This window comes from Terrapene carolina, unplaced genomic scaffold (assembly GCF_002925995.2).
Source record: "Terrapene carolina triunguis isolate 2854851 unplaced genomic scaffold, T_m_triunguis-2.0 Scaffold838, whole genome shotgun sequence".
Lineage (NCBI taxonomy): Eukaryota > Metazoa > Chordata > Testudines > Emydidae > Terrapene > Terrapene triunguis.
The window spans coordinates 3808162-3834428 of record NW_020665189.1 but is presented as its reverse complement, the minus strand read 5'-3'; the positions used below and the strand labels follow the sequence as shown (position 1 = coordinate 3834428).

General features: G+C 49.2%; 1 protein-coding gene across 2 annotated transcripts; it reads right to left on the bottom strand.

Annotated features, from left to right (window-relative positions):
- Positions 1–1152: 1152 nt before the first annotated feature.
- LOC112102590 (histidine--tRNA ligase, cytoplasmic) lies at positions 1153–25130 on the bottom strand. Of its 2 annotated transcripts, none has more exons than XM_024193960.1 (13): positions 25012–25130; positions 24701–24790; positions 18703–18822; positions 18234–18329; positions 17030–17155; positions 16650–16757; positions 11618–11716; positions 6511–6604; positions 6039–6169; positions 5715–5957; positions 3742–3858; positions 2672–2818; positions 1153–1702 (listed from the first exon to the last, which is right to left on the bottom strand). In XM_024193960.1, the coding sequence occupies exons 1-13, from the start codon at positions 25102–25104 to the stop codon at positions 1643–1645; spliced, it is 1524 nt and encodes a 507-aa protein (XP_024049728.1). In that variant the 5' UTR covers positions 25105–25130; the 3' UTR covers positions 1153–1642. The 2 variants fall into 2 exon arrangements, with proteins under 2 accessions (XP_024049728.1, XP_024049729.1); XM_024193961.1 differs by having other exon boundaries at positions 6039–6166.
- Positions 25131–26267: the final 1137 nt, after the last annotated feature.

The window sequence follows — 26267 nt, the reverse complement described above, 5'->3', positions numbered from 1 at the left end:
GGTGCTCTGGGCTGGGATTGAGGGGTTTGGAGGGGGGGGTCAGAGCGTGGGGAGAGGCTCAGGGGTGCAGGCTCCGAGCAGCACTTACTTCAAGCAGCTCCCAGAAGCAGCAGCATGTCCCTGCTCCGGCTCCTGCTTGATGGCCCATTAAGGATCATCAGCTATACAACTGACCCATTGAGAGAAGGCAGATACACCTTGTAACTCAGCAAAGTATGCAGGAACTTGCCCATGTTACTCCAAACTCCATTTGGCTGTAATTTTCCACAATAAGAACAAAGAGGAAAAGACTATAAAAGGCTGATGCCTCCTCTCCATCTGGTCTTCAATCCTGCCTTTTACCTCTGGAGGGACTTTGCTACAAGGAAGCTCTGCACAAAGGACTGAATGACCCATCCCAGCTGTGGATGTGCTCCAGAGACTTGATTTGAGCCTGCAGTTTATTTTATCACTGCTACAAGCCTGAACCAAGAACTTTGCCATTATTGTATGTAATTGATTCTATTTAACCAATTCTAGCTCCCATCTATATCTTTTTCCTTTTATGAATAAACCTTTAGATTTTAGATTCTAAAGGATTGGCAACAGCATGATTTGTGGGTAAGATCTGATTTGTATATTGACCTGGGTCTGTGGCTTGGTCCTTGGGGATCAGGAGAACCTTTTTTCTTTTACTGGGGTATTGGTTTTCATAACCATTTGTCCCCATAATGAGTGGCACTGGTGGTGATACTGGGAAACTGGAGTGTCTAAGGGAATTGTTTGTGTGACTTGTGGTTAGCCAGTGGGGTGAAACCAAAGTCCTCTTAGTCTGGCTGGTTTGGTTTGCCTTAGAGGTGAAAAAACCCCAGCCTTGGGCTGTAACTGCCCTGTTTTACGCAATTTGTCCTGAATTGGCACTCTCAGTTGGGTCCCGACAGAACCAGCATTGTTACAGTTTCCAATGGGAGTTTCCAGATAAGGCTTTTCACTGCACACTGCAAAATACCATCCCCAGTGCACTTTTTAAAAGGTCCCTGGAACTCAAGGAATGGAACAGCAGCAGCAGTGACATTTATCACCCAGCCCTTGTCCTGAGGGAGTGTGGGGGAAGAGTAACAGAGGCCCTGAAATCCTGGCAATCCCAGAAGACAGTCACACAAGAGGCAGGTGTGGGACTGTCAGAAGATTTATTAAGCTTGCTTAGAATGTTTTACACTTTGAGACGAGGTCATTTCCCCTCCAGGCAGAGAAGTGACACCATGCAGAACCTTTATTCAAACAGAAAGGAACATGAAGCTGTGACCAAGATCCTCAGTGTCTGCCAATGGCCCAGGGCGCCACAGCTCTGCCCAGTAACAGTAATGATTACAGACACACAGCTGGCATTCTCCAAAGTGTCTCAGGAAACATCCTCTCCAGCTCTCTCATTGGCTACGCCCAGGAGCACAGTGTTCTTTAAAAGGCAAAGCAGCATCTCTGCTCCTTCTGGGAAAAGGAATTTCATGATAAAATAATAAATACGGCTTCAAAGACCCCTGTGCCCCCACTGACATGTTATGAGCAAGAACTCTGGCATTTAGAGAGGAAATCTCTACAAGTCTTCCCCTTCCCCCGTATCAGTTGAAATCCAATAAACTAGCTGATGTGGCTGGCTGGAAGGCTAGGGCTGGCACGTTCGCCTCTTGATTTCCTCAATGAGGTTTTCCCTGCGAACATCAACCTGAAAAACAAATAAATGAATTAACAGAACCACTCCCCTCCTATAATCCAGCCTCCTCCTGGAACCATTCTTCTCCAGTCCATCCAAGAATACCCCAAATCGCACGCACTGCCCTGTCTGACAAAAGAGCACCTAGCCGTCCTCCCACAAATCAAGCCAAAGTATTCAGAACTGTTCATTTTTGAAGTAATGTTTCTAATACACACACCCCTTCTCTGCAAAACAACTCCTAGGTAAGTGGCTCTCCAGCTTGATTCATCTCTAGCACAGGGTCCAATCTAAACAGTTTTTAATAACTCCTTTCTCTATGGCATCCTTAAGACCCGGTTGCCCAGCACACAGAGAATGCTGCTATCCACCTTCTCATGCAAAGAAGCACAACCATATCCAACACCTTCACAGGCTCTCCATGCCTGTAGGAGCCAGTTCAAAGTTGCCCTTGTTTCTGAACCATCCCTCTGTAGCCTTGCTCCAGCCTATATGTGCAAAGTATTGTCACTCATTCACAGACCTTATCTCCACTCCCCTCCCTGTCGTCATCTAGCATCTACCTCCCCTCTGTCCCCCCACTCAGTTTAGCCATTGTCGGTGGGCGAGCCTTCTCCTCTGCAGTACCTGCCACATCAAACAGCCTTCCTGTATCTCACTGACTCTTCAAGTCATATGAATGTGCCTAGCTCCTTTGATATCTTCTGCTGCTATTAATTCTAAGGCCTCCTGAGATGCAGTATATGGGAAGGTCCCCATACTAATACAGCTGCATTATATCCACTATTGGGGTATAAAGGAGAAATTTAGCAATGGTACCCAACAATCATTCATGTGGCTGAGAGATTACTGACACCTCAATCTCTCTTCCTACATCCATTCCCACATACTGGGGTGGCTTTGGTCCACTTCATCTTTGGCAAGACAAAGCCTGTTAATGTCTATCTTCAGCCCATCCCTTATATTCAAAGGCATCCTCACCTCTTCCCTGGTAGCTACGACTCGCAGCTTGACAACTCCATCCTTCAGCTCCTGCTCTCCTACGATGGCAACGAGAGGGATTCCCGTGTCTTCACAATACTGCAGCTGGTTCAGCAGCTTGGGGTTCTTCTTATACAGCATCTCTGCCTAGAGGGGACCCACAGTACAGCAATACATTTGATACCTGCTGACAGGCACCCACTTGCCATTCCTGTTCTTGGATTTCTCCATCTAGTTTGCATTTGAGGCAGCAGGACCAGATCTCTCAATGACCAGGCAGGGGGGCAGGGCTCCCCCTTCTGAAGAGCAACCCAATTAGAATGCTTCCAAAACTGAAACAGCTTACCCAACATTAGCAAAGTGTGCCATGGGCACAAGTGGAGCTCTTTTCCTCTGCACTGTTTTGCTGAAGCATAGGGAGCCTCTCCTACCAGTTCCAATGGTGGGTCTGGCAGCTGAGGCTAGAGAGCAAAAGATGCAATATTCCCCAGCTAGGCAAGGCATCAGGGGCGTGGCATGAGGCACATAGCACTTTGTCTTAGCTCTGCTGGCATCAGAAGGGCAACCGATGCATGCCATGCTAGAGAGTGCCCTTTGCCCTGTAGAAGAGGTTAGCAATATTCCCAACTTGGAAACCAAGCTGGAGCCAAGTGAGAGCTTGTGTAAAGGATTTCTAGTGCTGCACAACCCAGGGAAAGCAGGAAGTCTGGAAACCATGTGCTGCTGCTGCCGCCAGGATGTAGCGTGTACAGCTTTTCTTAAAGGGGTGCCAACCCCCCTTCCCAGCGACTGGCAGCTCTGGCCCTGCCTCGTGTACAGCAGAGTGAGTGCCTAACTGTAGGAATGGTGAGGCTGGATAGAAGAGAATAGGCAGCAAGGTCACATTCAAGTAGGCAGGGCTTGCTGCTCACGTGGCATGTCTCCCCAGAGCGTCTCCCTCCTCTCCACTTATGGGGTTAGGGTAACACGAACAGGAGGATGGCTCTAGTCCATGCCCAGCACCGGAAATGGAAGGGCTGGAGCCAACCAGTTTCCTTCCTCTCCCTCACTCAGACTCTGCCCAGCCATACCTTGATCCCAGAATCCCACAGCTCAGAGATGAGCTTCAGTCTCTCTTCAAGGAGTTTCTTCTGTGCAGCTGCTACAAGCACTTGTGTCTCTGTGGTCCGGATCTTTTCTTCTGAAGCCTGGATGCAGGGACAGAGTCTTGTGAGAGTTGTTGATGACGTATAGAAACACCCAGCCGCTCATGAGCTGAGACACTCCTCACCCACCCAGACCCTTTCTATCAGGAACCACCACCACTTCACACAGAGCACTTCGCACGCATGGATTCAATGGGGACTGGGAAGCCAGTAGCTTAGACAGTGGAAGGACAAGCCAGCAGCAGCAATGCAGTGGAAGAGCCCCTGGGAACCCCAACAAGCCAAATCCCCACAGTTCTACATTCTATATCCTTGGGGATCCAATTTGGTTTAAAATGCAGTTTCTAGCTTTCCCCACTCCAGTGCCACGGGGTTGGAGTTTCTGCTGGAGATGAGCAATTCCATGGAAGCTTCCCCCCAGAGACCTTCCCAGTATAACAGATGTACTCTCACTGACCTAGCCTTACAAAAAACATCACCAGCTCCATAGCAACAGCAGGAAAGGTGGGACCCAGACTGAGCCAGGTACCACTAAGTAAGCAATGCCAAGCTCGAACGAACACACTCTCTCCCCCTTCTTCCCCACTGGAGGCCAGGAGCTTCACCATCTTTATGCTCTTCCTCCCCTTCTGCCAGTTACTCAAAGTTGCATTTTCCTGGCTCTACTTTGCCTGAGAGCCCCCCTGTAAAGCTCACCTGTTAAGAAGCAGCATTGGGCTTGTGCCCCAAGCTGGAGAGGAGGTGGTGGCCTAAATAGATTTGTTTTCTTAACATGAGAAAATCAGATCTTGTCTGGTCTGTATTTGCAGGGGGACTCTATGGCTGATGAGAGAGCTGGGGTCATGAAATCACAAGAAACCGAAACATAAGCAATTGAGCAGGGAAGGGATTTGCAGTCAGGTTGCTTTAGACTGGGTGGTCTGTCCCTTTAAGTGCCAGGCAGCCCTGTTATGAGGCAGAGCCCCTTTAAGAACAGGTATTTGGACTTGTGAGAGGGAATGATCAGCTCCAGCTGGGAAGGGTCAGCTGCTTCCCATACAGACTGAAAGAGCTCAGAGGAGGAGGGAAGCTACAGGAAGCAGGTTGGCTATTGTGGCAAGGGACCTCCCCCAGGGCGATGGCACTTAGGATGAAAAGCCTTGGTTTGTGTTAGTTTGTGAGTTGTGTGTTTGAACAATAAATGAAGCTCTGAGGAAAAGGGTCAAATCCAGCCTCTGGGATGGTGCCAATCCTGCTGGGACGGTGGAGATAAATTAAAATAGTCTTATAGTAGGCTACTGGCTTAACTCCTGACAAAAGACTTGGCAGAAAAGTTCCCAGGAGCAGACATCCCTCCAGCCCAGCAGGAAGGGGCTGGGGAGCTGAGGAAGGAACAAGAGCAGAGGTCAGAGGTAGCGCTAAAGCAATGGGATGAGGCACCTTCACAATTCTGCAATGACAGACACTGCTTTCCCCAGTTAGAACGTGAGCTCCTGCCTCCCTGCTCAGTGTATTAAAACCCATGAACACTCCATGTGGTAGCTGTCACTCTGACAACCCTGTGCTGTACCACTTTATCTTTCGGTCAGTAAGCTCTTTGGGGCAGGGGGCTGTGTCTTCCATCTTCCTAGGTGTTAAAGCAGCATCTGAACCTGGGTCTTTTGTTGCCAGATGGAGTTACAGAGACTGCCCAGTCACTACTGTGCTGATCTAATATTTACTTGCCTAAAACTGGTTAATCATGTAGAGCCACAGCAATCTGACTTAGGCAACTAAGTGGCTGACCAACACAGGTTGTGAGCCTGCATGCTCCCCTGCCCTGCAGCTTTTGATCAGCCCTGTGTCAGCAGGGAGGAAGGGCAGGTGCCAGTCTGTCCTCCCCAGGATCAAAGGAGGAAGAGTAGCCAGGTGGCACTCACCTCCACTTTCTGCTCCATGATGGAGAAGATCCGCTCGATTCCGATGCTGACTCCCACACAGGGCACCTTCCGCCCCTTGGGATCGAACATCCCCACCAGCCCGTCGTAGCGGCCGCCTCCAGCCACACTGCCCACGCTGACCGGCTCCTCCTTGTGGGCATTCTGAGGCTGCAGTAGGATGGCCTCGTAGATCACCCCAGTGTAATAATCCAGACCCCGCGCCAGGCTCAGGTCGAAGGAGATCTGTGGGACAGGAGGGGAATCCCATTACCAGGCACAACAAATGACCCAGTCAGGCCTGGTCAGTGTCCCTTCACCACTCACCTTATCTGCAATGCCAAACAGGGTCAGGTACTCAAACAGCAGCTTCATGTCTCCCAGCCCCTCTCGGGCCAGCTTGTTCTGGGACAACTTAGGGTCCTGGAGCAGCTGCTCAATCAGACCCAGCCCACCTGCAGAAATGACACACAACTTAAATATACCAGGGAGGGCGACGTGGTCAAGCTCCCATGGACTCGCTCCACTCAGCCTGGCTCACAGCCACCTGCTCACTCCTCCAGCTTCATGCATCTCTATCTCCCTCCCAGGGGATACCGACCATGCATCCTACCTGGGATGTGCAGGCTGCATGTCAGCTCGGCCTGGGCAACAGCAGCTAAACCTCTGGGGAACCCTGACCCTCCCCATGCAGAGACCAAGGAAATTGGAGTGGCTGGTGAAGTGACCCACATGGACTCTCATCTGACCTGGGTGAGGCTGGACAGGGAACCAGATCTCACAGCTCCACAGAACTCACCATGCAGTTGAACGTATTCCCCGATGCGATCCGCAGCCTCTGGCGAGAGCCCCTTCTCTCCAACCATCTCGCTCTTCACATCTTCCCACGTTACCTGGGGAGGGGGAGATGAGAATGTTAATCACAACTCCCCAGGCTGAACCCACTGCTCCTGGGAGTTGTTCTCAGTGGAGCGCTCATCACCATCTCTCCCTGTCTGCCATTGTTCTACTTCATATAAATAGAGCAGCAAAGAGGAATTGGGAAATCAGACTCTAAAGCACCTTGATGCCTCAGAATTCCAGGATCTAGTCAATTTCTCTCATGTGAAGCAGAACAATGTGTGGCAAGGTATAAAAGAAGATACAGTAAAAATCGTTATAAGAAGAGAAAGTGAGAACACAGCTAGAAAAGGCTAAGAGAAAATAAGAGGGGGAAAAAATACGGCAGAGATGACAACAGGGAACACTTTGCAGACAAACCTACCCCACAGCACCAAGGGCGGTAAGTATTTATCTCCCCTCTTTTAACAGAGGGGAAACTGAGGCACATAGTGGTTAAGTGGCTTTTCCAAGGTCACAGCTAGAATCAGCTTCAGAGCTGGGATTAGCCAGGGTACCTGGGCTCCTGGTCCTGGGATCACACCACTACAAAGAAAGAGGCAGCGATGGAGGAGGACAGATTGGCTACTTTTGTTAGTGACTCAATTGTCTGTGGAATAATGATGCAGGGTGCCAGCATTTACAAATGAATAGCCAATTACGTATTTTAGTAGCCCACTAGACCAGGCCATTCACCCCCCTCCTAACTACTATATTTCTTGGGAGTGCTACACTACACAGCATATCCAATGAGCATATCCAACACACACTACCCACTTACCAATGCATCCCCTCAGGGCATTGTTACTCTGATAACATTACCCCTTACCCTGTCTTAAAATCATCTTGTAAATCCACCCCTGGGACAGCAGCTCTAATGGAATTCATCAAGCAAGAACATGGAGCAAAGCTATCACAGAACTCAGGGATGACATAGCAAACAAAGCTTTTGTTTTGATCTCAGGCCAGGGTCACAGCAGTAAAAACATCTGAGCCCACCCAGGACCTGTCCGCTCTACAGCTTCTGCTGCTGCACTGGTTATGAATTGCAGGTCCCATGTTTGCCAGTGCAGATACAAGCTTCCAGGCCACGTCTACACTAAGAAAAAAGGTGTCATTTTTAGAAGGAGACCACTAACACACTGTAAAAACCCTCGTGTAGACAGGGCAAAATGACCAGCTATACCAAGGTAAAACTACACCTTGCCCTTTCTCCACTAGTGTTTACAGTGTGTTATGATCTCATTGTAGAAGCCACACCTTTTCCCCCTAGTGTAGACGAGGCCTGAGTATGCAGCCAGCAGCCTGAAATAGCTCAGGCCTTGTTTCCACTTAAAAATGAGATTGTCCTAGCTACATTGCTCAAGGCTGTGAAAAATTGTGTGACCTCAGCAATATAGTTAGGTTGACCTAAACCCTGGTGTAGATGCAACTAAGTTGATGGAAGAATTCTTTTGACAACCTAGCTACCACCTCTGAGAGAGAGATTAACTACAGCCATGGAAAAATCCCTTCCATCGAAGTAAGAAGCATCTACACTACAGCAGCACAGGTGCAGTGCCACACGCTCAGAGAGAGACAAACTACATCTGGCATTTTGGGGTTAATGATGAACCGCAAAATGCTAGCATTAACTCTTTCACTGCTGAGCATTCAAACCTAAGCATCCAGCTAGTAGCCTTTCTTGAATGTTGTTAGAATCATTAAAGGAGGCCTCCACAGGAAGAAGAATGCAAGTGTTAGAAGTACATTCTAGAGCAGTGGTTTTCAAACTGGGGTACGTGTACCCCTAGGGGTACCGGAGCTTTCGTCAGGGGGTATGTAAGAAAAATCCTGTAATGGCAGACAACGCATTTTATTTAGGAAGACTCGGCAATCTAGTCATAGGTATATTATGACCCTATCTCAGATGGGGGTACATGGTAGGCTACATTATTTGGAAAGGGGTATGCAGCCTAAAATGTTTGAAAACCACTGGTCTAGAGCAGAGGGCTGCTAAAGACAAGACCAGCTGCTGCAGGTTTTGTTTTATTTACAACTACTCAATATAGTTAGTTTACTAACCACTCTGCCTTTTCCTGTGTCCCGAGAGATTTCACTAAAGCAGCTGTGTAAATTTTTCTCCCCCAAATTCCTCTGAATTAGTAAACGTTCCAGCAAGTTTCCAAGTGTCCTACTGACACCCTTTGCTAGCCCACATAGGGATGCGCAACTCCCAGTGACGCCAAGGGTAGTGCTTGCAGTGCACTTGCAGGGGTGGGCCCTGTGTATAAATCTCTCACTGTTAATACTTTCAAACATTGGAAGATAACTGAAGTACAGCCGGGGCAGCTCTATGTTTTTTGCTGCCCCAAGCACGGCAGTCAGGCGGCCTTCGGAGGCATGCCTGCGGGCGGTCCGCGGTCACGTGGATTCAACGGCATTTCTGCGGGTGATCTGCCGGTTCCGCGGCTTCAGCGTACCCGCCGCCGAAACCGCGGGACCAGTGGACCTCCCGAAGGCCTCGCAGTGACGGGCAGGCTGCCCCCCACGGCTTGCCGCCCCAGGCACGCACTTGCTGCGCTGGTGCCTGGAGCCGCCCGAGTACAGCAGACATCTCAGCTGCAAGGATGGCTCTCAGTGCTGTGAGTAGAGGCAGAGCCAGATTAAGGCACAGACACTATAGGCCCCGGCACAAGGGTTCCCCGCTCCTACAGTCGGGTGAGCACATCAGAATCTCAGCTTTCGTAAAAGAAGTTCCTAGCCCTCATGCAGTAGAACCTCAGAGTTATGAACTGACTAGTCAACCACACACTTCATTTGGAACCGGAAGTACACAATCAGGAAGCAGCAGAGACAACCCCCTCCATCCCCGCAAAAAGAAGCAAATACAGTACAGTACTGTGTTAAACGTAAACTACTAAAAAAATAAAGGGAAAGCAGCATTTTTCTTCTTCATAATAAAGTTTCAAACCTGTATTAAGTCAATACTCAGCTGTAAACTTTGAAAGAACAACCATAATGTTTTGTTCAGAGTTACAAACAGTTCAGGGTTACAAACAACCTCCATTCCCGAGGTGTTCATAACTCTGAGGTTCTACTGTATTTGCAAAGGAAAGCTCAAAAATACAAACAAAGTGTAACTGGTGTAGCTATATCTGCCTGAGTCTGCAGAGAGTCTGAAACAGTAGCTCTTAGAGGGGGAACTGTCCTATGCATCTCAATTGGGTATGAACGTCAAGACCCAATGCATGGCGTAAGGGATGGTCAACACCACCCCAGCACAGGACTGTGTGTATGGCAGGAGAAGATTACAGTGGGTGCAATCCACCCTCCCAAGCAACTACATGTCAGCTACCAGGTTAAGTAGTGTGGAAGCTCCCTGCTGTAATTGTTGCCCCTCTAGGAGAGAGCTGGGCCCCTCCTGCTGCTCTATGGGAGGAGAGTGAAGAAGGGGATCCTATGCTAATGTCTGTGCCTCTCTGGGAGGGGAGAGGGCCCCCCGCCATCAGGGCTCAAAGTGTGTGTGGAACCACGGCACAAGGAGGTCACAGGGCCCCTCCTCTGTCACGGTGTCCCTAGGGCCCTAGGCTGCCTTACCTGGGCTTTAACTCTGTTTACAGATTTTCCAGTGGTCTGGTTTCTGGCTCCAACTCCTTATAACGTTCTTTTAAGGTTTCCCCCTTCAGTTAGCACAGAGGAGCAAAGTCATTTACAGCCTTAACTCCAGCTTTGTAAAGTCTGCCTGGGAATTACAGTCAAGACTCAGCGGCAAAGAAAACTGTCTAGAGAGGCAGCTGAAGGCCAGCTCACTTTTTGACCTCATTCATCTTCACAAACCAAAGTGGAGGTGAGAATTGCTGCTATTGTTCCTCCTGGAATCAAAGCTATTGACCAGTGCAGAGTGCTGGGCTGTTATCTTTAACTCTGGCTACAATACAGAATTGGACCATTACAGCTCATCCACACTAGCCAGCCTGGTTGGCATAAGCCTGTCCACCACAAGAAACGTGCATATCCCACACACTGTGGGTACCAATCTCAGCGCTCACAGCTTCTTCAGGCTGGTCTCTCTTTTCTTCCTCTGTACTTTCATTTGACTGGAACATGGAGATGGTTTCACCATTACCCCATCTCCCTAAGCATCCACAGTGCAGCTCCTTCCTTCCTCACAGGACACACAAGTTGCTAGGGCAAGGGATGCTTTGAAGTGACAAGTCCGCATATGACCCCAGCCTCCCACAGACACTACAGCCAGCAATGCCCAGCCTCCACAGACGGTGTGTCTCCTGCTTTGATGCTGGCTGGAGCATTGTTGAGCAGTAGAGCACTTGCTCACAGGGTGATATTTACAGAGCCATTGACAGGACAATGCCACTACATCCTATTCATTTGCAAATTCACCTGACAAAACTCAGTCCTCAGTCACCTGAAGTGTGGCTGGCTTGCAGGATCCTGGCCTCTATACTCCTCCTGCAGCAGTCTGCCACTATGCCAGATACCAAGGCTTTAGCAAGGTTCCATCTATACTACAGATCTGTGCTGGAGAACAGCTGGGCTGTAATGAGATCCCCAGCACAACAGTGGATGTTGATGGCCCCAAAAACACTGAATTAGAAAAAAGCTTTCGAACGTTCTGATGCAGCATGGATTCCAGGTTGCAACCAGGAGTGGGGTGGTGGGATCCCTGCTCCAGACACACAGGAGCTTCACTACTCCAGGTTAATAACCAGCAGCTCATCCTTTTAAGACTTGTGATGGTGAATTAAGAGACCTGCAGAATCCCGTGGATTTAGGGTGACTTGCACTGTAAATCTGTTTGCTCAGGACCCATTGGGGATGTTAAAGGAAATAGGGTGTTTTGTGGAGACCTAGTTACACTATCTAGGTGTTGAACCCCCAATGTCCAACACACGGGGGAAGAAATTAAATAATTCAACATTTACTAGCATTCTCTAACCAAATTCCACTGCCCTTAGTCTGTCTGTGCTGACTGGGAGGGCTGTGAAACCCACAAAGCAGCAGTAACAGGAAACCTCAGCCCTTACCTTGTCTAGTTTGTCCACAGTGGAGCAAATCGTTCGGAACTTGCTGTCTGGTACCCCGCAAACTGCAAACATCCCATCGAGGATACGCCGGTCGTTGACCTGGAAGGAAGCAGAGTCACTCAATGGGAACCCAATGGAAATATCCCAATTACAACAGAATCTTCAGCTCCACTCCTCTGAGACTTTGGGGGTAGAGAAGAGGGGCTGGCTACCACCCCGACCCCACCTAGCCAGCTACCCCTACCACCATCAGCTCCCAGAAGTCCCAGGGGCTTAGCTGCTCCTGCTACGAAACAGTGGACAAGTGAAAACTGGATGACAGTTTAGCTGGACTTTCAAAAGCCTCTGACAAAGGGCCTCACAGGAGACTATTCAGGAAGGAGAGGCACGGATGAGAATTAAAGTCCCATCATGGAACAGAAACTGGGCAAGACAGAAAACAAAGGAGGAGGAGGAAATGTTCAGTTTTCAGCATGGCAAAGGTTAACAGCAGGTGCCCCAAGTTTCTGTATGAGGACCAGCGTTTACTGAACACATCAACAAGCAGCAAGGTGGCAAAGTGACAATTATTACAGTTAGCCAAGTCTGAGGAGCTAAGGTAGGTGCGTGGGTGACACAACAGCAGACAAAACTCAATGAATTCCAATGCAAGGTAATGCACAGCAGAGAAAATCATCTGAATTACTCAGACACTGCTGGGTTTCAAACTAACTACCACCACTCACGGGGGAAAAAACCTGAGCATCAATGAAAATCGAGCAGCAGTGGCCAATAATGAAAACAGATGCAAAAGGAATGGGACAGGGAATACTGGAAATATTCAATCCATTAAATGCCTCAATGGCATGCCCTCACCTGGAATACTAATGACAGTTCTGGTCACCCTCTCTCAATGGAGAAAAAGCACAAAGAGTGGGGGGTGCAGAAAGAGGGGAGAGCAGAGATTCAAAGCCTGTAAAGTCTTCCAGATGGGAAGAGACTAGAACAATTGGAATGAGTCTACAACAGAGATTAATTCACTGACAAAAAGTTTCATTAACAGAGAGTTAAGATTGCTGGATGGTATCTTGTGGCCTTGCAAAATGTTGACTCCAGCAAAACTTAAGACTTCTGAAAAGAATCAGGAAATACAGAGATAAGGTAAATACCCAGACCTCCTTCATTCTGCCCCCCTGTAGCTGGCAATAGCCCCTTGGAATTAGCTGCATGCACTCCAGCTGCTTTCACTGCCTTAGATGTCACTGCATTGAATGGTGGAGGGATTAGCTGGAGCAGATTGGAAGAGCCTGTGATTGAGATATGAAGCTATTTTTTGGGTGGAGGGGGGGTTGTGCCCCTCTAAGGGTATGTGAGAGCCCCTCTCCCTGACCTGCACATGTGATCAAAGGAAAGAGGTGCATGTCTATGAGATAGGTATATCTCTATATATGGGGGGGGTAGCTCAGTGGTTTGAGCATTGGCCTGGTAAAGCCAGGGTTGTGAGTTCAATCCTTGAGGGGGCCACTTAGGGATTGGGGGCAAAAATCTGTCTGGGGATTGGTCCTGCTTTGAGCAGGGGGTTGGACTAGATGGCCTCCTGAGGTCCCTTCCAACCTTGATATTCTATCTTGGGAGATACTCATGCAATGTAACACTGAAATGTGGGAGTTTTCTTGCCACAGGGATTAGCAGTTAGGCGGAAGTAAGATGAACCTTGTCTGTGGGTTTAATGAAGGGTAAGGGAAAGTACAGTAGAAAGCTGTATGGCATCGTGTGCCTAAGAATGAAGGGGGGTGTAAAATTTAGCAGCTGTAGTGTTCTTTCTGTGTAGCTGTATGGGGCAAGCGTAGGCATCTCCTTTTCAGTACAATGCAAAGGCAGAGGGCAAGTATGTGTTATGGCACATGGGCACTCTGCTCCAAGAAGGCAGAGATATGGTTGTGTGGGCATGTACCATAACGCTCTATTTCATGGTTTTCACAAGTTTGAATTTTGCTGAGCACGAACTGTCACTCAGCAACCTTAACTCTGCTTTAACCAAATTTCTTGTCAGTGAATTTCCTGTTTTGTTTTGGATTTTTTTTTTTTTAAACAGAAAAATGTTGTTGGTAGGAGTTAGTGTTCATTATGGGGCAGTTCTAATTATCATATAGATTTGTAGTTGAGATGCTCTCCCATAGTACTTTTCATCAGATCTCAAAGCACTTTACCAAGAAAGGAAACAGCATTATCCCTATGGGGACACTGAGGAACAGAGCAATGCTGCGACTTGGGCAAGGTCACTGAGCAGCCTGTGGCAGCACCAAAAATAGAATCCTGGTTTATTGAGTCCAAGTCCATTATTCTAACCACTAGACCACTTGGTGGCTGTCAATCGTGTGTGCCCCTGCCATATACTTTGTGAGGCTTAGGAATAGTTAGGCATATGTCTAACTGAAAAGCTAAGCTCGCTCACAAATGTTGTTCTCAATTTCACTCCCCCAAAGGGACAGTGGGTGCCATGCTGGGTCAGATGTCCAGCATTAGGGACCTCTGTGACAGGATCAGAGCCCAGGTTTGATCCATAGATCTGTGCACAAAAAATGCTGTTAAAATCTCTCAATTTTGAGAAAAGCTGGGGGTTTTTTTTTGGGGGGGGGGGGAGGGGTTGTCCAGGAGGGGCTGTATCTCCAGAACTCCTTGATCAAATGATCCCAAATTTGGACCAATAACTCTACCCCATGAGGCACACCAAATGTCAAGGCATATCCAAATAACTATGTAGACTTTAGAGCACATAGAGCAGGGGTGGGCAAACTTTTTGGCCCGAGGGCCACATCAGGGTTCTGCAACTGTATGGAGGGCTGGGTAGGGAAGGCTGTGCCGCCCCAAACAGCCTGGCCCCTGCCCCCTATCCACCCCCTCCCACTTCCCACCCCCTGACTGCCCCCCTCAGAACTCCCGACCCATCCAACCCCCCCTGCTCCTTGTCCCGTAACCGCCCCCTGGGGACCCCTCCTGCTCCCTGTCCCCCGACTGCCCCAACCCCTATCCACACCCCTGCCCCCTAACAGGCCCCCGGGACTCCCACACCTATCCAACCCCCCCGTTCCCCGTCCCCATACCGCCCCCCCAGAACCTCCGCCCCATCCAACCACCCCCTGCTCCCTGTCCCCCGGGATCCCCTACCCCTTATCCACCCCCCCGCTCCACGCCCCCTTACTATGCCGCTCAGAGCACCAGGACTGGCAGCCCCACCGCCCGGCCAGAGCCAGCCCCGCCGCCGCGCAGTCTAGAGCACCGGGGCAGGCCGGCGGCTCTCGCATCTGCACTGCCTGGCAGGAGCTCGCAGCCCTGCCGCCCAGAACGCTGGCAGCATGGCGAGCTGCGGCTGCAGGGGAGAGGGGACAGCAGGGGAGGGACTGGGGGCTAGCCTCCCCTAGGAGCTCCTCGGGAGCTCAAAGGCCGAGCAGGAGGGTCCCGCGGGCTGGATGTGGCCTGCAGGCCGCAGTTTTCCCACCTCTGACATAGAGTCATCATTTAAACAGAAAGCTGTTCTTAACTTTAACTAGCAAGGCACCGGCTCTGTATATAAGAGTACATGACAGAGAACTAATCTTTAATGAAGGATAGAGAGGAGGCAAATTGGGCACTTCTAGTCACTTTCTCTCAGAATACAGAACAGCGGGACATCCAATTACACCTAAAACTCAAGGAATTTTAAAATTGCACAATGCATAATTAACCTGTGGAACTCACTGCTACAAGATGTAACGGAGGCCAACAGTTTAGCAGGATTAATTAAGCAATCAGATGGTTATATGGAGAATGGGCACACCTGCAGTTACACAAGGGAGGGAACAAATTTTTGGAGGATTCTAAATCCTCCTGTGTCAGGGCATAAACCAAACACTGACTGATGAAGGTCAGGGCAAGCAGCTTTCCCTGTGGGCAGGTTATTCCATAATTGCCCCTTCCTCTCAAGCACCAGCTGCTGCCACTGTCAGAGAAGATACTGGATTAGATGAACCTTGGGTCAGATCCAGTCTGGCAGTCCCTGGCAGCTCCCCCTGGGGTGCTCCAACAACACAGATAGCCCCCATCATAACCAGATATTCCACTAGGAAATCCCAGCAACAAGTTTGCAGCCAGCGCTGGCTTCCACCCCTCCAACTGATCCACAGAGCCCAGCAGTGTCTCGCTAGGTCTATGAACTTACAGGGGGCCTTAGCTGCCTCCAAGGTTCTCCCGACACCACTACTCCCATTGCTGTCTCGGGGCACCCGGTCCCTTTCTAACAACCCAGCTACCTCTAATTTTCTCAGGTCCTACTGCCCCCATTTGTTCAAGGTAGACTATAAGAGAGGCTGCGTCTGCACTGCAGTATGTGCTGCGTGCTGCCACACATGGGCTGGGAGTTCGTCTCTTGTTGCGCAGCAGGGGCTGAGCCCAGGGACAGATTCCCTGGAGGAGGTGATGGATTCTCAAAAGGGAGCAGGGATGAAGGTCATCAGTACAAGGGTGGAGGTGTGGAGCTTGCAGACTCAAGGTGCAACACGCAGGACCTCACCATGAGCATCAGAAGCCCTGGAGAAAGAGACGAATACTACCGGACCCTTTTTTTTAGCACTGGGTGCCCAACATAGCAGTCGCCCTGCTGCCTGAGCTGGGTTTGAGGGCTGCTGTCTGACTCCACCCACCAAAACATGACAAGTTCTACACCTCCTGGAGTAAAGCACGTTAGACACGTAACAGAAATGAGGCATAACACCCTTTACTACAACAGGCAAAGAAGTTGGGTGACCCTGTCCACCCCAGAACTCCCTTCTGAAGAGCAGCTTGAGATGGTGGTTGCTGGGTGACAGCCAGTGTCAGGTAGTTTCTCTAGCATAGGTAGTGCATAGAGAGGAGATGCCACAGACACTAGGGGTTCTGGATCAATCTGCATTGTGCATTACAGAGGGTGTAGGTGCTGCCGGGCTGAGACCAGGAGCAAGTAGAAAGCAAGGAGAATGCTCTTCACTTCACAGCATCGTCTAGAGAAACCAGCACTGGCACCTGGCTCGGGTTTTACCTTAATGAGGAAGTCTCCAATCTGCAGCCCGCTCAGGATCTCATGCACAATCTTCAGACACTCAGCATCGGGAATCATGGGGTCAAACTGGCCGGCGATGTCAAAATCCTGGGGCACAAGCACAGGCAGTGAAAATCTGGGCAGTGTAACACAACTGGGGGAGCCCAGCGGCAAACAGGGTCCCCAGATATCCAGCTCCCCATGTGGCACCCAGGCCCCAGACACAAATAGAGTTCTCTTCCTCCCTGTCCACTTCCTTGTGCTTTGAGCCAGCACTGTAGTCACACATATAGGTCCACCTTGACTGAGTTCCTGGGGAACCCTGGCCCAGACACACAGCTCCCCGCGGCATGGAGAGCACTCAGGCTGCCGGTACTCACACACTGGTAGAACTCCCTGTAGCGGCCCCTCGTCATGGCCGGATTATCCCGTCTGTAAACTTTGGCAATGTGGTAGCGCTTAATGTTGGTGATTTTGTTCATTGCCAAATAACGAGCAAAGGGCACCTGAGCACAAAGGGTTAAGGGTGGAACGTAAGAAGACTCTCCTGTGGCTCGGAAGGTCTAGGACAAGAGCCACCCAGCCCTTCCAAAGGGGTTTGGTGTGGACAGGATCACCCAACTTCTCTGCATATAGTAGCAAAGGGTGTTATGCCTCATTTCTATTATGTGTCTAACCAGCCCGGTTATCACTCTGCAGGCAGAAGTCTGGTTAACCCCTCCCCTGTTATCCTGGCTCAATAGGGTACACACCCTTCTCCAGGAGTAACAGCTAAGAGGCACTCATGCTCACTGCCTCAATCATTGAAGCCAAAGGAAAGAAAAGGAGACCGCCCTGCAGCAATTATTACTATCAGACATTCTGCTTCATGAAGGCATCACAGCTTCATTAACCCCCATAAGAACGGCCATACTGGGTCAGACCAATGGTCCATCTAACCCAGCCTCCTGTCTTCCGACAATGGCCAGCAGCAGATGTGTCAGAGGGAATGAACAGAACAGGGCAATTTATCAAGTGATCCATCCCCCATCATCCAATCCCAGCTTCTGGTAGTCAGAGGTTTAAGGACACTCAGAGCATGGGATTGTGTCCCTGACCATCTTGGCTAATAGGCACTGATGGACCTGTCCTCCATGAACTTATCTAATTCCTTTTTGAACCCAAGCATAGTTTTGGCCTTAACAACATCCCATGGCAATGAGTTCCACAAATTGACTGTGCGTTGTGTAAGGACGTACTGCCTTATGTTTGTTTCAAACCTGCTGCCTATTAATTTCATTGGGCGATCCCTGGTTCTTGTGTTATATGAAGGGGAGAATAACAGTTAAAACAGCTGAGTACAGTGAGTCACAGCGAGTCTGGCATAGCCAGGAACAGAACCCAGGTCTCTATTCCCAGACCGGTGCTCTTCCCATTAGGTCCTGTTGCATGACTGCCCCACCACTGAGGACCTGGAATCAAAGACCCAGGCAGAGACTGCCCTCCCCATCTCCCTCTTGAGCCCTCCACATGATACTGCCCATCAGTGAATGTACTGTGTAGGATGAAATCGGCATGCCAGGAGCAGGAACTGTGGCAGGATACAGTCAGGTCATAGCGAAGAGACAGCAGCTCTCCCCCCTGGTCTTTCAGGTCATAGATGAGCTTCGAGTCCTCCCCATACTTCCCTGTCAGAGTTTCCTAGATGAAGCAGAGAGATGACATCTCAGGTGAGAAGGGACAAAGCCTAGGAGCACAAAGCTGCAACAAGAGGCTCAGTGAGGAAGCAAGGAGATGCCACATGTCCACATGATAAGCCAAGGCTGCAACCTTTAAACCACAGTTTTACTACAGAAGGCTCTCACTTTTCATGGGAGCTGCTCACACTGAGGCCTTAGTCAGGGCACCTGCCCTTCAAGTTATGACTAATGCAGCTACCATACTTTAAAATGCACCCAAAGATTTCAAGGGGCAAACAGCTACAGGCCTGGGGATCATGTCCAACTCACGGGTCAGTGCCTTAACCAGCACAGCCACCCCCTCCCAGATGTCACCTCACAGCTCCTGCACTCACCTTCAGCTCAAATACAGGGGTGTCGATGACCTCAGCTCCATGGCGCTTGAAGGTGCTGATAATGATGTCAAACACTTTCTCCCGGATGGCCATCTGCTTGGGGTTGTAGTCCCGGGTGCCCTGAGACCCCAAATCAAAGGGAAGTGGGTGAGAAGAAGAGCAGAGAACCATGGCCTGAGCTAGTGGAATGATTCTGCCTAGATGAACATTAACATGGATGGGTACATTCTGCTTCTTCCATGCACAAAGGAAGGAAGTGGTGGACTAGGTGTATCATGTGTCTAAAATACTTACAAAGCCAGAAAGACAGGGATACACAATGGGAACAGCATCAATACACCTGGTGAAAGGGAATTAACCAAAAGCAAAAGCTCCAGCCCAGAGAAGAATGAGAGATCCTTGGACCATCTCTAAGTGCAGGTGAAAGCCATAAGATGCTGTCCAGAAGTGACCTGGCTACTTATACAGCTGCTGGGTAGCACACAGCTAATGGGAGCCAGAGGTTCATAGAATACAGAGGGAAACTTCATGAGCCAGAAGGTGGAGAATCCAGCATGGATCCAATTACTTCTACAGGACCAATAGCATGCTTGGCCCTTTATAGGCGCGTATAAAGGCAAGGTCCCTGCCTTAAGGAGCTCACAGTTTAGAGAGGCACCAAAGAAAGGAAGATATTTCTGAGTCAGTGTCTGGTAAAATAACCCAACTAGAGGATAAGGCTGAGACGACAGAGGAGCTTTCGAAATTTAGGAGTAAAGCATCAGGCTTATAGGTGTTTTAATCTAAGAATTCCTTTAGACAGAGAAACTAGACATTTTAGCAAGACCAGAGGGTCTGATACTTGTCTCCTGAGTGCACCTTTGCTATGTGAAGGGGAAGAGATTTCTCATTCCATTTCTTCTTTGTAAGAATCACTGAATCATTCTGATCATCCCCTCCAGACAGCCAAAAACCACTATGACTGACTATTAATAAATTCAGACCTTATTCTCACATGGCAGTTACCGGCTTTGCCTCTTCTACCAATAGAGTCATATGTGGTGCCAGGGAGAGAAAGGGGGCACACAATATTAAATAATGTGTGATTCTGTGGGCCAGAAAAGGAAGACCGGCTTTTAATGTTATGTTTACTGCTAACATTTTTCCAGATCTTGAGAAGCTGGGAATTGTCTCAAATTTTAAACAACTAGAGACTTTCTTTCACTTTTGCAGTCTTACTAGTTACTTTTTTATTTTAGCTAAAATTTGGAGCACAGGAGCAAGATGGATCAAGGGATCAGGTTATCCAGCCTTTCACCTACTAGTCACTGATTCAAATGCAGCCCACATTCATTACCATCAATAGGTTGCTTAGTGGTCTTTGTGGAATGAGTTGAGGGGTCTCTGTCTAGTGCCTAGTGGACAGATGTCCACATCACACACACTACTATCACAAATGGCATTAATTACCCCCTTGCTGCTGTTCTCAGCAGAGGCCAAAAAATGACAAGGCCCAAGATTGAACTCCCATGCCCACAACGATGGGCCCTTCTAGAAGAAGGCAGACACGTATGCAGGTGGCATGCCCTGCTGCTAGCCATCCCAGACGTTGTATCTCACCTGACACCAAAAATCTCTAGAAAAAGACATTTCCATTTTTTTTAATTAAAAGTTTCTAGTGACTGCTTGTGATGTCTCTAGCCCTGGCCACACAAGCAATTTTTTGCAATTATCCTGCCATTGGTCAAGCACCAGTGTGGCACCCCTGAGGCTAGGACGCGCAGCAGTGCTAGTGTAGGCTAGCTGCCAGCTTTTACAGTGATAAAGACACTCTGCACTAGTGCTCCAGCTGCTGCCAAGGCCACTGCTTCTGTAACAGCAGGAGGCTGCCTGAAGATTGTGCCATGTGTACAGTGGCACAGCCTTTGAGCCTACAGATCTATTCAGCCATTTACACCACATTCATCACTGTTATTTGAGCAAACCATAGCTCTAAGCCAGCGGTTCTCAAACTGTGGGTCGGGACCTCAAAATGGGTTGCGACCCCATTTTAATGAGGTCGCCAGGGCTGGCTCAGACTTGTTGGGGCCTGGGGCTGAAGCCCGAGCCCCACTGCCCGGGACCGAAGCCAAAGCCCAAGGACTTCAGGCCTGGGTGGCAGGGTTCAGGTTACAGGCTCCCTGCCTGGACTGAAGCTCCTGGGCTTTGATTTTGGTTCCCCCGCCCAGGACGGTAGGGCTCAGGCTTTGGCCCTGCCACCTGGGGCAGCTGGCCTAAGGCTTTGGTCCCCGCTCCTGGGGTCGTGTAATAATTTTTGTTGTCAGAAGGGGGTCACGGTGCAATGAAGTTTGAGAACCCCTGCTCTAAGCAATGCTAACTTCCCTCATTTACTTGAATTGAGTGCTAATGGAAGCTACCTTATTACCTTTGAAATTGGGGACATATTTAAAGGAACCTGAAACAGACAGAATCCCTGAGCTTCTGTAAAATTCTAAAGAGAAAAATATCTACAGCAGATTAAAACTGACGACCTATGTCCTATTTGGCCAGCCTCGGCATGCTCAGGGCCCCACAAGACAAAGAAAATGACAGTCCCTATTCCAGGGACTGTACTTTAAGAACCGTCAGTTACTGCCCCAGCAAGATCCATCATCAAGCAGATATCTAACATCAGCTACAAGGCTGGGGAACCTGAGCTGTTAGCTTCCTGGTTCCTTCACTAGATGTGACAACCACTGTAAATGGTCTGGCTGCTCCAGGGAAAATGCCACATAACATCCTTGCCTGTACTCATTACTTGAGGGCGGAGCTGGCTTTTGCAGGGGGCGCGAGGTTTAAAGTCCACAGCTGTGATTGCCCTGGAAGAGCAATATTTTAAAGAAAAGTTTTCTAGTTCTTCTCCTGGTGAATAGCCTTGAAGATGTAACTGATGCAAACTGGTCACCAGGGTTACTTATTACCACTATGCCCTAAAGATCACAGGTTAGTCACAGTCATCTCACAGCCACCCTGCGCTGGCCTTTGGGTTCCCTTCATTTTTCAGAAGACCCCAGATCAGTTCACAGCTAGATGGGCACCGTTGCCCAGGCAACCGCTCATGGAGCTTGGAAGGCCACAAGTGCCCTTCGAGACGGATGCCTTCAGTTATCAGCTCCTCTGCTGAGCAGCCAGCATGATCTCTGGTCAAAAAGGAGCAAGTCAATAGAGAGAGGCAGCATGGTCTAGGGTTTTTCAACCCGTGGGTCGGAAAACTGGGTTGCCAGAGTGTTTCAAAGGGTCACGTGGCAGCTCCTGTGGCTCCTGTACCATGGGGCTGGCTGAGTTTGCCTCCCTGCTCCAGGCACTGCAGCCTCTGGGTTCCCAGCGCCACTCAGGTTTGGCCCAGCTGTCATAATAACTGAAGTCCGAGTAGGCCAAATTTGAGTGAGTGGCACGGCAATCCCATGAGCTAGGTCACAACTCCACTCACCCAAATTTGGTCCAGTCAGGGAGCAGAGCCAAACCTGAGCAGTGCTGCAGCCCTGGAGTTTGCAACACCCAGAGCAGAGAGCCAAGCCCAGCTAGCCCCACAACACAGGAGCTGCAGGAACTGCCACTGTGGGGAGAGTGCCGGGCAGGACCCAACCCTCCCGGGATCCAACCAGAACCACCCCAGGGCCTCCACCCCCAGACTATTTACTGGGTTGTGATAGGCCATAAACATTTACAAATGGGCCCTGAGCCCAAAAAGGTTGAGAACCACTGATTTAGGGAGACTATACAGGCTCCATGCAGGGCAAGGTGGCAGCATTACCTGCCATATGGGGTGTCCCTTGCAGTGCACATGTGCTCACTCAGTCTGCTGTCAGTTACACCAGTTCTTCTGGGGTTTATGAAAACCAGGATAAAACCCTGTGCTTTGTTAACTATCAGGAGGAAGCCCTGAAGTCTTGGACATTCATCTATCTCGAAGGCATAGGGTTAAATGATTTATTTATCAGCAGTGGAGACAGTTTCTCTTTAATGCATAGTAAAGTGTGGTCATAATAGGCAAGACAGTGAGGGATTTCTGGGAAGGTAGGGCTGGGATACACACAAAGCTGCACTGTTTAAACTAATGATGGGTTTCTAAACTGACGCAAGTTCTGTGTGCAGACAAGCTTTTAGTTTTGTGTTCTGTTTGCGGATGGGAGTTGCTGGTGGCCAGGTGTTTCACAGACCTGGCTGAGAACACTAAGGGCAGCTTTGAAAGTGCCCCTCCCAGTGCAGTTACCAGGCTGTTCAGTGAAGTCTAGCTGCTTTGACTTGGGACAGCCCATGAGAACATGCCACCATACAATCTGGATCACCAGAGAAACTGTCCCCTGCAGATCTTCTGTCTGGGAGAACAGTTATTTGGATTGTGCCAGTGTATTTGGCACTACATAAACAAAAGAGCAGGACTTTGCCCCAAACAGCTCACAAAGGATTACAGGAATTACTCTCCCAGATCAGGTCAGTAATTGGTGTTTAAAAAGGTGCAAGAAATCCCAAAATGGACAACTATGGTATGGAATAACTTGTCCACAGAGGACATTCTTCCTAATCCTAGTCAGTTTGTGGTTGGCTTATGTCTCGAAGCTTGAGGATTTAAATCTACGTTATTTTGGGGGTATTTTTGTTCTTGTTTTTGGATGCAACATGTGGATATTCTCATTACCCATGAGAATGGCCACACTTTTTTTGAATCCTACTAGAGAAAAAGAGAATGGGAGACAAAAACAGAGCAGGGTGATGGAATAAGGAAGATAAGCTTGTGGCTGATTTTAAAACAATTGTTTTTTAATGCACTGAGTCTATGATCTTTTGGCCCTTCATTCATTTTGAAGGCCAAGACTATAACAGGGTTCAAAAAAGAGCTAGATAAATTAATGGAGGATATGTCCATCAATGACTATTACCCAGGATGGGCAGGGATGGTGTCTCTAGCCTCTGTTTTGCCAGAAGCTGGGAATGTGCGACAGTGAATGGATCACTTGATGATTACCTGTTCTGTTCACTCCCTCTGGGGCACCTGTCATTGGCCACTGTCGGAAGACAGGATACTGGGCTAGATTGACCTTTGCTCTGACCCAGTATGGCCGTTCTCATGTTCTTATATGTTCTTAATCTATCTACATAATACTGTTTAGGTGTATGGTCCTATTGAAAGACATATATTCTAAAGAGAAGCATGTGAAGGCCTGGGGGCCACACAGATCATGCACACAAGGCTCTTATGGAAGATGACCCACAGGTAAGGTAAAAGGAAGGAAGATACACAAGACCTTGTCTACATTGAGATTTCTCCTAAAGTTCCAGTGCCATCACCCTCAGCACAGTTCCACCAGACATCAGGTGCCAGAGATTGTAAGTGATTTTACCACTGTGTCACATTCACAAAGTGGTGAGACAACATGGTTCTTACACTGCTAGCAGTGAGTCAGAGGCCTGTCTACACTAACACTCCCAGTGATGCCACCACTTGTGGAAACTTTTAAGAACTTGCAAAGCTAACTTATTACTCTAGCTGTGTTTATGGGCATCTTCGGTGGAGTGAGGAGGGTACAAATAGATGGGGGTCGGGTAGGGGGTTCAAGATGAATTTACTTAACTGCAGGTTTCTCAGACGGACAGGTACTCCATTGGCAGAGCCTGCAGTGGCTGTACAAAGTGGAGTGAAAGCATGCTTTCCTGAGCCTCCTGTCCTGCTCCAGTCCTGGCTGTTTACACACCTGGGTCTCAGGTTTCCATGCCACTTGGTACCTTTGTAAGTGCACACGGAGCCTTTGTCAGACAACTGTGGCTGGAGCCTTTGAGGTTCAGATGCCCCTGCCTTCAAGCCCTGCACCCTGGTAACGTACTGGCCCTGGGCCAGACTATGCTGCAGCTCATTCCTCCAGGCAGATGCATCTGAGCCATGCACTTTGGGGACCAAGGCAGGCTGTCCACCACCACAGGGAGAGGGGAAGTGAAGAGGGGCTGCCTGTCACAGCCTCAGAGTCCAGGGCTGGGGACTTACCTTTGGGGTCTTGAGGACAAACTTGTGTTTCCCCTCATCTGTGCCCAGCTGCGCCTTCAGCTCCAGCAGCTTCGCCACCTGCTCAGCCACCTGGGTACAGAGACGGGGCGGCAGATGAACACCACAACCCAGGGGAGGCAGCTGGGCTTCCCGGCCCTTTCCCCTTCCCCGGCCCGGACATCCTGCTTCCCCAACCCCGGCAGCCCCGACCCCCCAGCCAACCCCCCCGGGAGAGGCGCGTAGGGGCAGGGGCGGGAGGCGGCGCTACAGCCCGGACAGGGAGCCGCGGGGACGGGCCGGGCTGGGCTCACCTCTTCCGGACTGGCCTTCTCTTGCTTCAGCCGCCGCACCGTGTCCGCCTGGCGCCGCAACGCCTCGCCCAGCTCCGCCGCCTCGTCAGCCATGGTCACCGCAGCGCCCGTCAGCCGCACTCCCGTCTCCCACTCACCCCGGAACCTCACTGCACTGCGCATGCACATGCGCGGATGAGCTGGGCATGCGTAGTAGCAGCGTCCGAGGCCGCTGCCCACACTTTGCCCTTCCCTGCTCTCAGAGAGTGCTCCCTGGTCAGCGTGTGACCGAGCTATGGGCACAGCGAGACAGTCAGCAGTTAAAGTTACGCATGTCTTGTTCCTTGCTGCATCAAGGCCTCAATTAAAAGCTTGGTTGACATCCCTGACACCTCCTCACCCAGACTGCTGATCCAGACTCCAGAGTGATCTGCGTGATGCTACGCAGAGATGGGTCCAAGAGGTCTGAAAAATACTGTTTGCACCTCTAAGTCAGTGGCTCTCAACCCTTCCAGACTATTGTACCCCTTTCAGGAATCTGATTGTCTTGCCTACCCCAAGTTTCACCACACTGAAAAACTACTTGCTTACAAAATCAGACATAAAAATACAAAAGTGCCACAGCTCACTCTTACTGACAAATTGCTTACTTTCTAATTTTTACCATATAATTTTAAAATAAATTAATTGGAATATAAATATTGTGCTTACATTTCAGTGTATAGTATATAGAGCAGTATAAACAAGTCATTGTTTGTATGAAATTTTAGTTTGTACTGACTTCACTAGTGCTTTTTATGTAGCCTGTTGCAAAACTAGGCAAATATCTAGATTAATTGATGTACTCACTGGAAGACCCCTGGTTGAGAACCACTGCTCTAAGTGACTCTCTCTCACCCACCCTTTTTTTTCTCTCTCTTGTGGGAGAGGGAATGGTGAGTTTGTTTGTACTACATCTTCCTTCCCTGGCTTGTTTAGTTGTGCAGATGATTTTGTAAGTTAATAATTGTTATCATTTCTTTATTGTTGTTATTACAATTATAACATATTAAGGGAACTACTGAACTCTAAAGTCGAGTTCAATATAGATTCAGACTTTCATATTAACAAGTTGGTATTTTCATTAGCTACCATGTTAATGTTACTTTTACTTTTAACATGGCTTGATTTTTATAATTGTTTTTATATTAGCTGCTGTTGTTCCTAACAAAATCATCATGTACATATTTCAATATTATACAGTTGGCTGGTATGGTGTTTCTAAATATTAATTACAG

Coding starts and splice junctions, on each gene's coding strand:
- LOC112102590 (XM_024193960.1), bottom strand. CDS start 25,104: ATGGCTGACGAGGCGGCGGAGCTGGGCGAGGCGTTGCGGCGCCAGGCG. Junction 16,758..17,029: donor ACAGGGAGTTCTACCAGTGT/GTGAGTACCGGC, acceptor CTTGTGCCCCAG/GATTTTGACATCGCCGGCCA. Junction 5,958..6,038: donor TGTTTGGCATTGCAGATAAG/GTGAGTGGTGAA, acceptor CCTGTCCCACAG/ATCTCCTTCGACCTGAGCCT.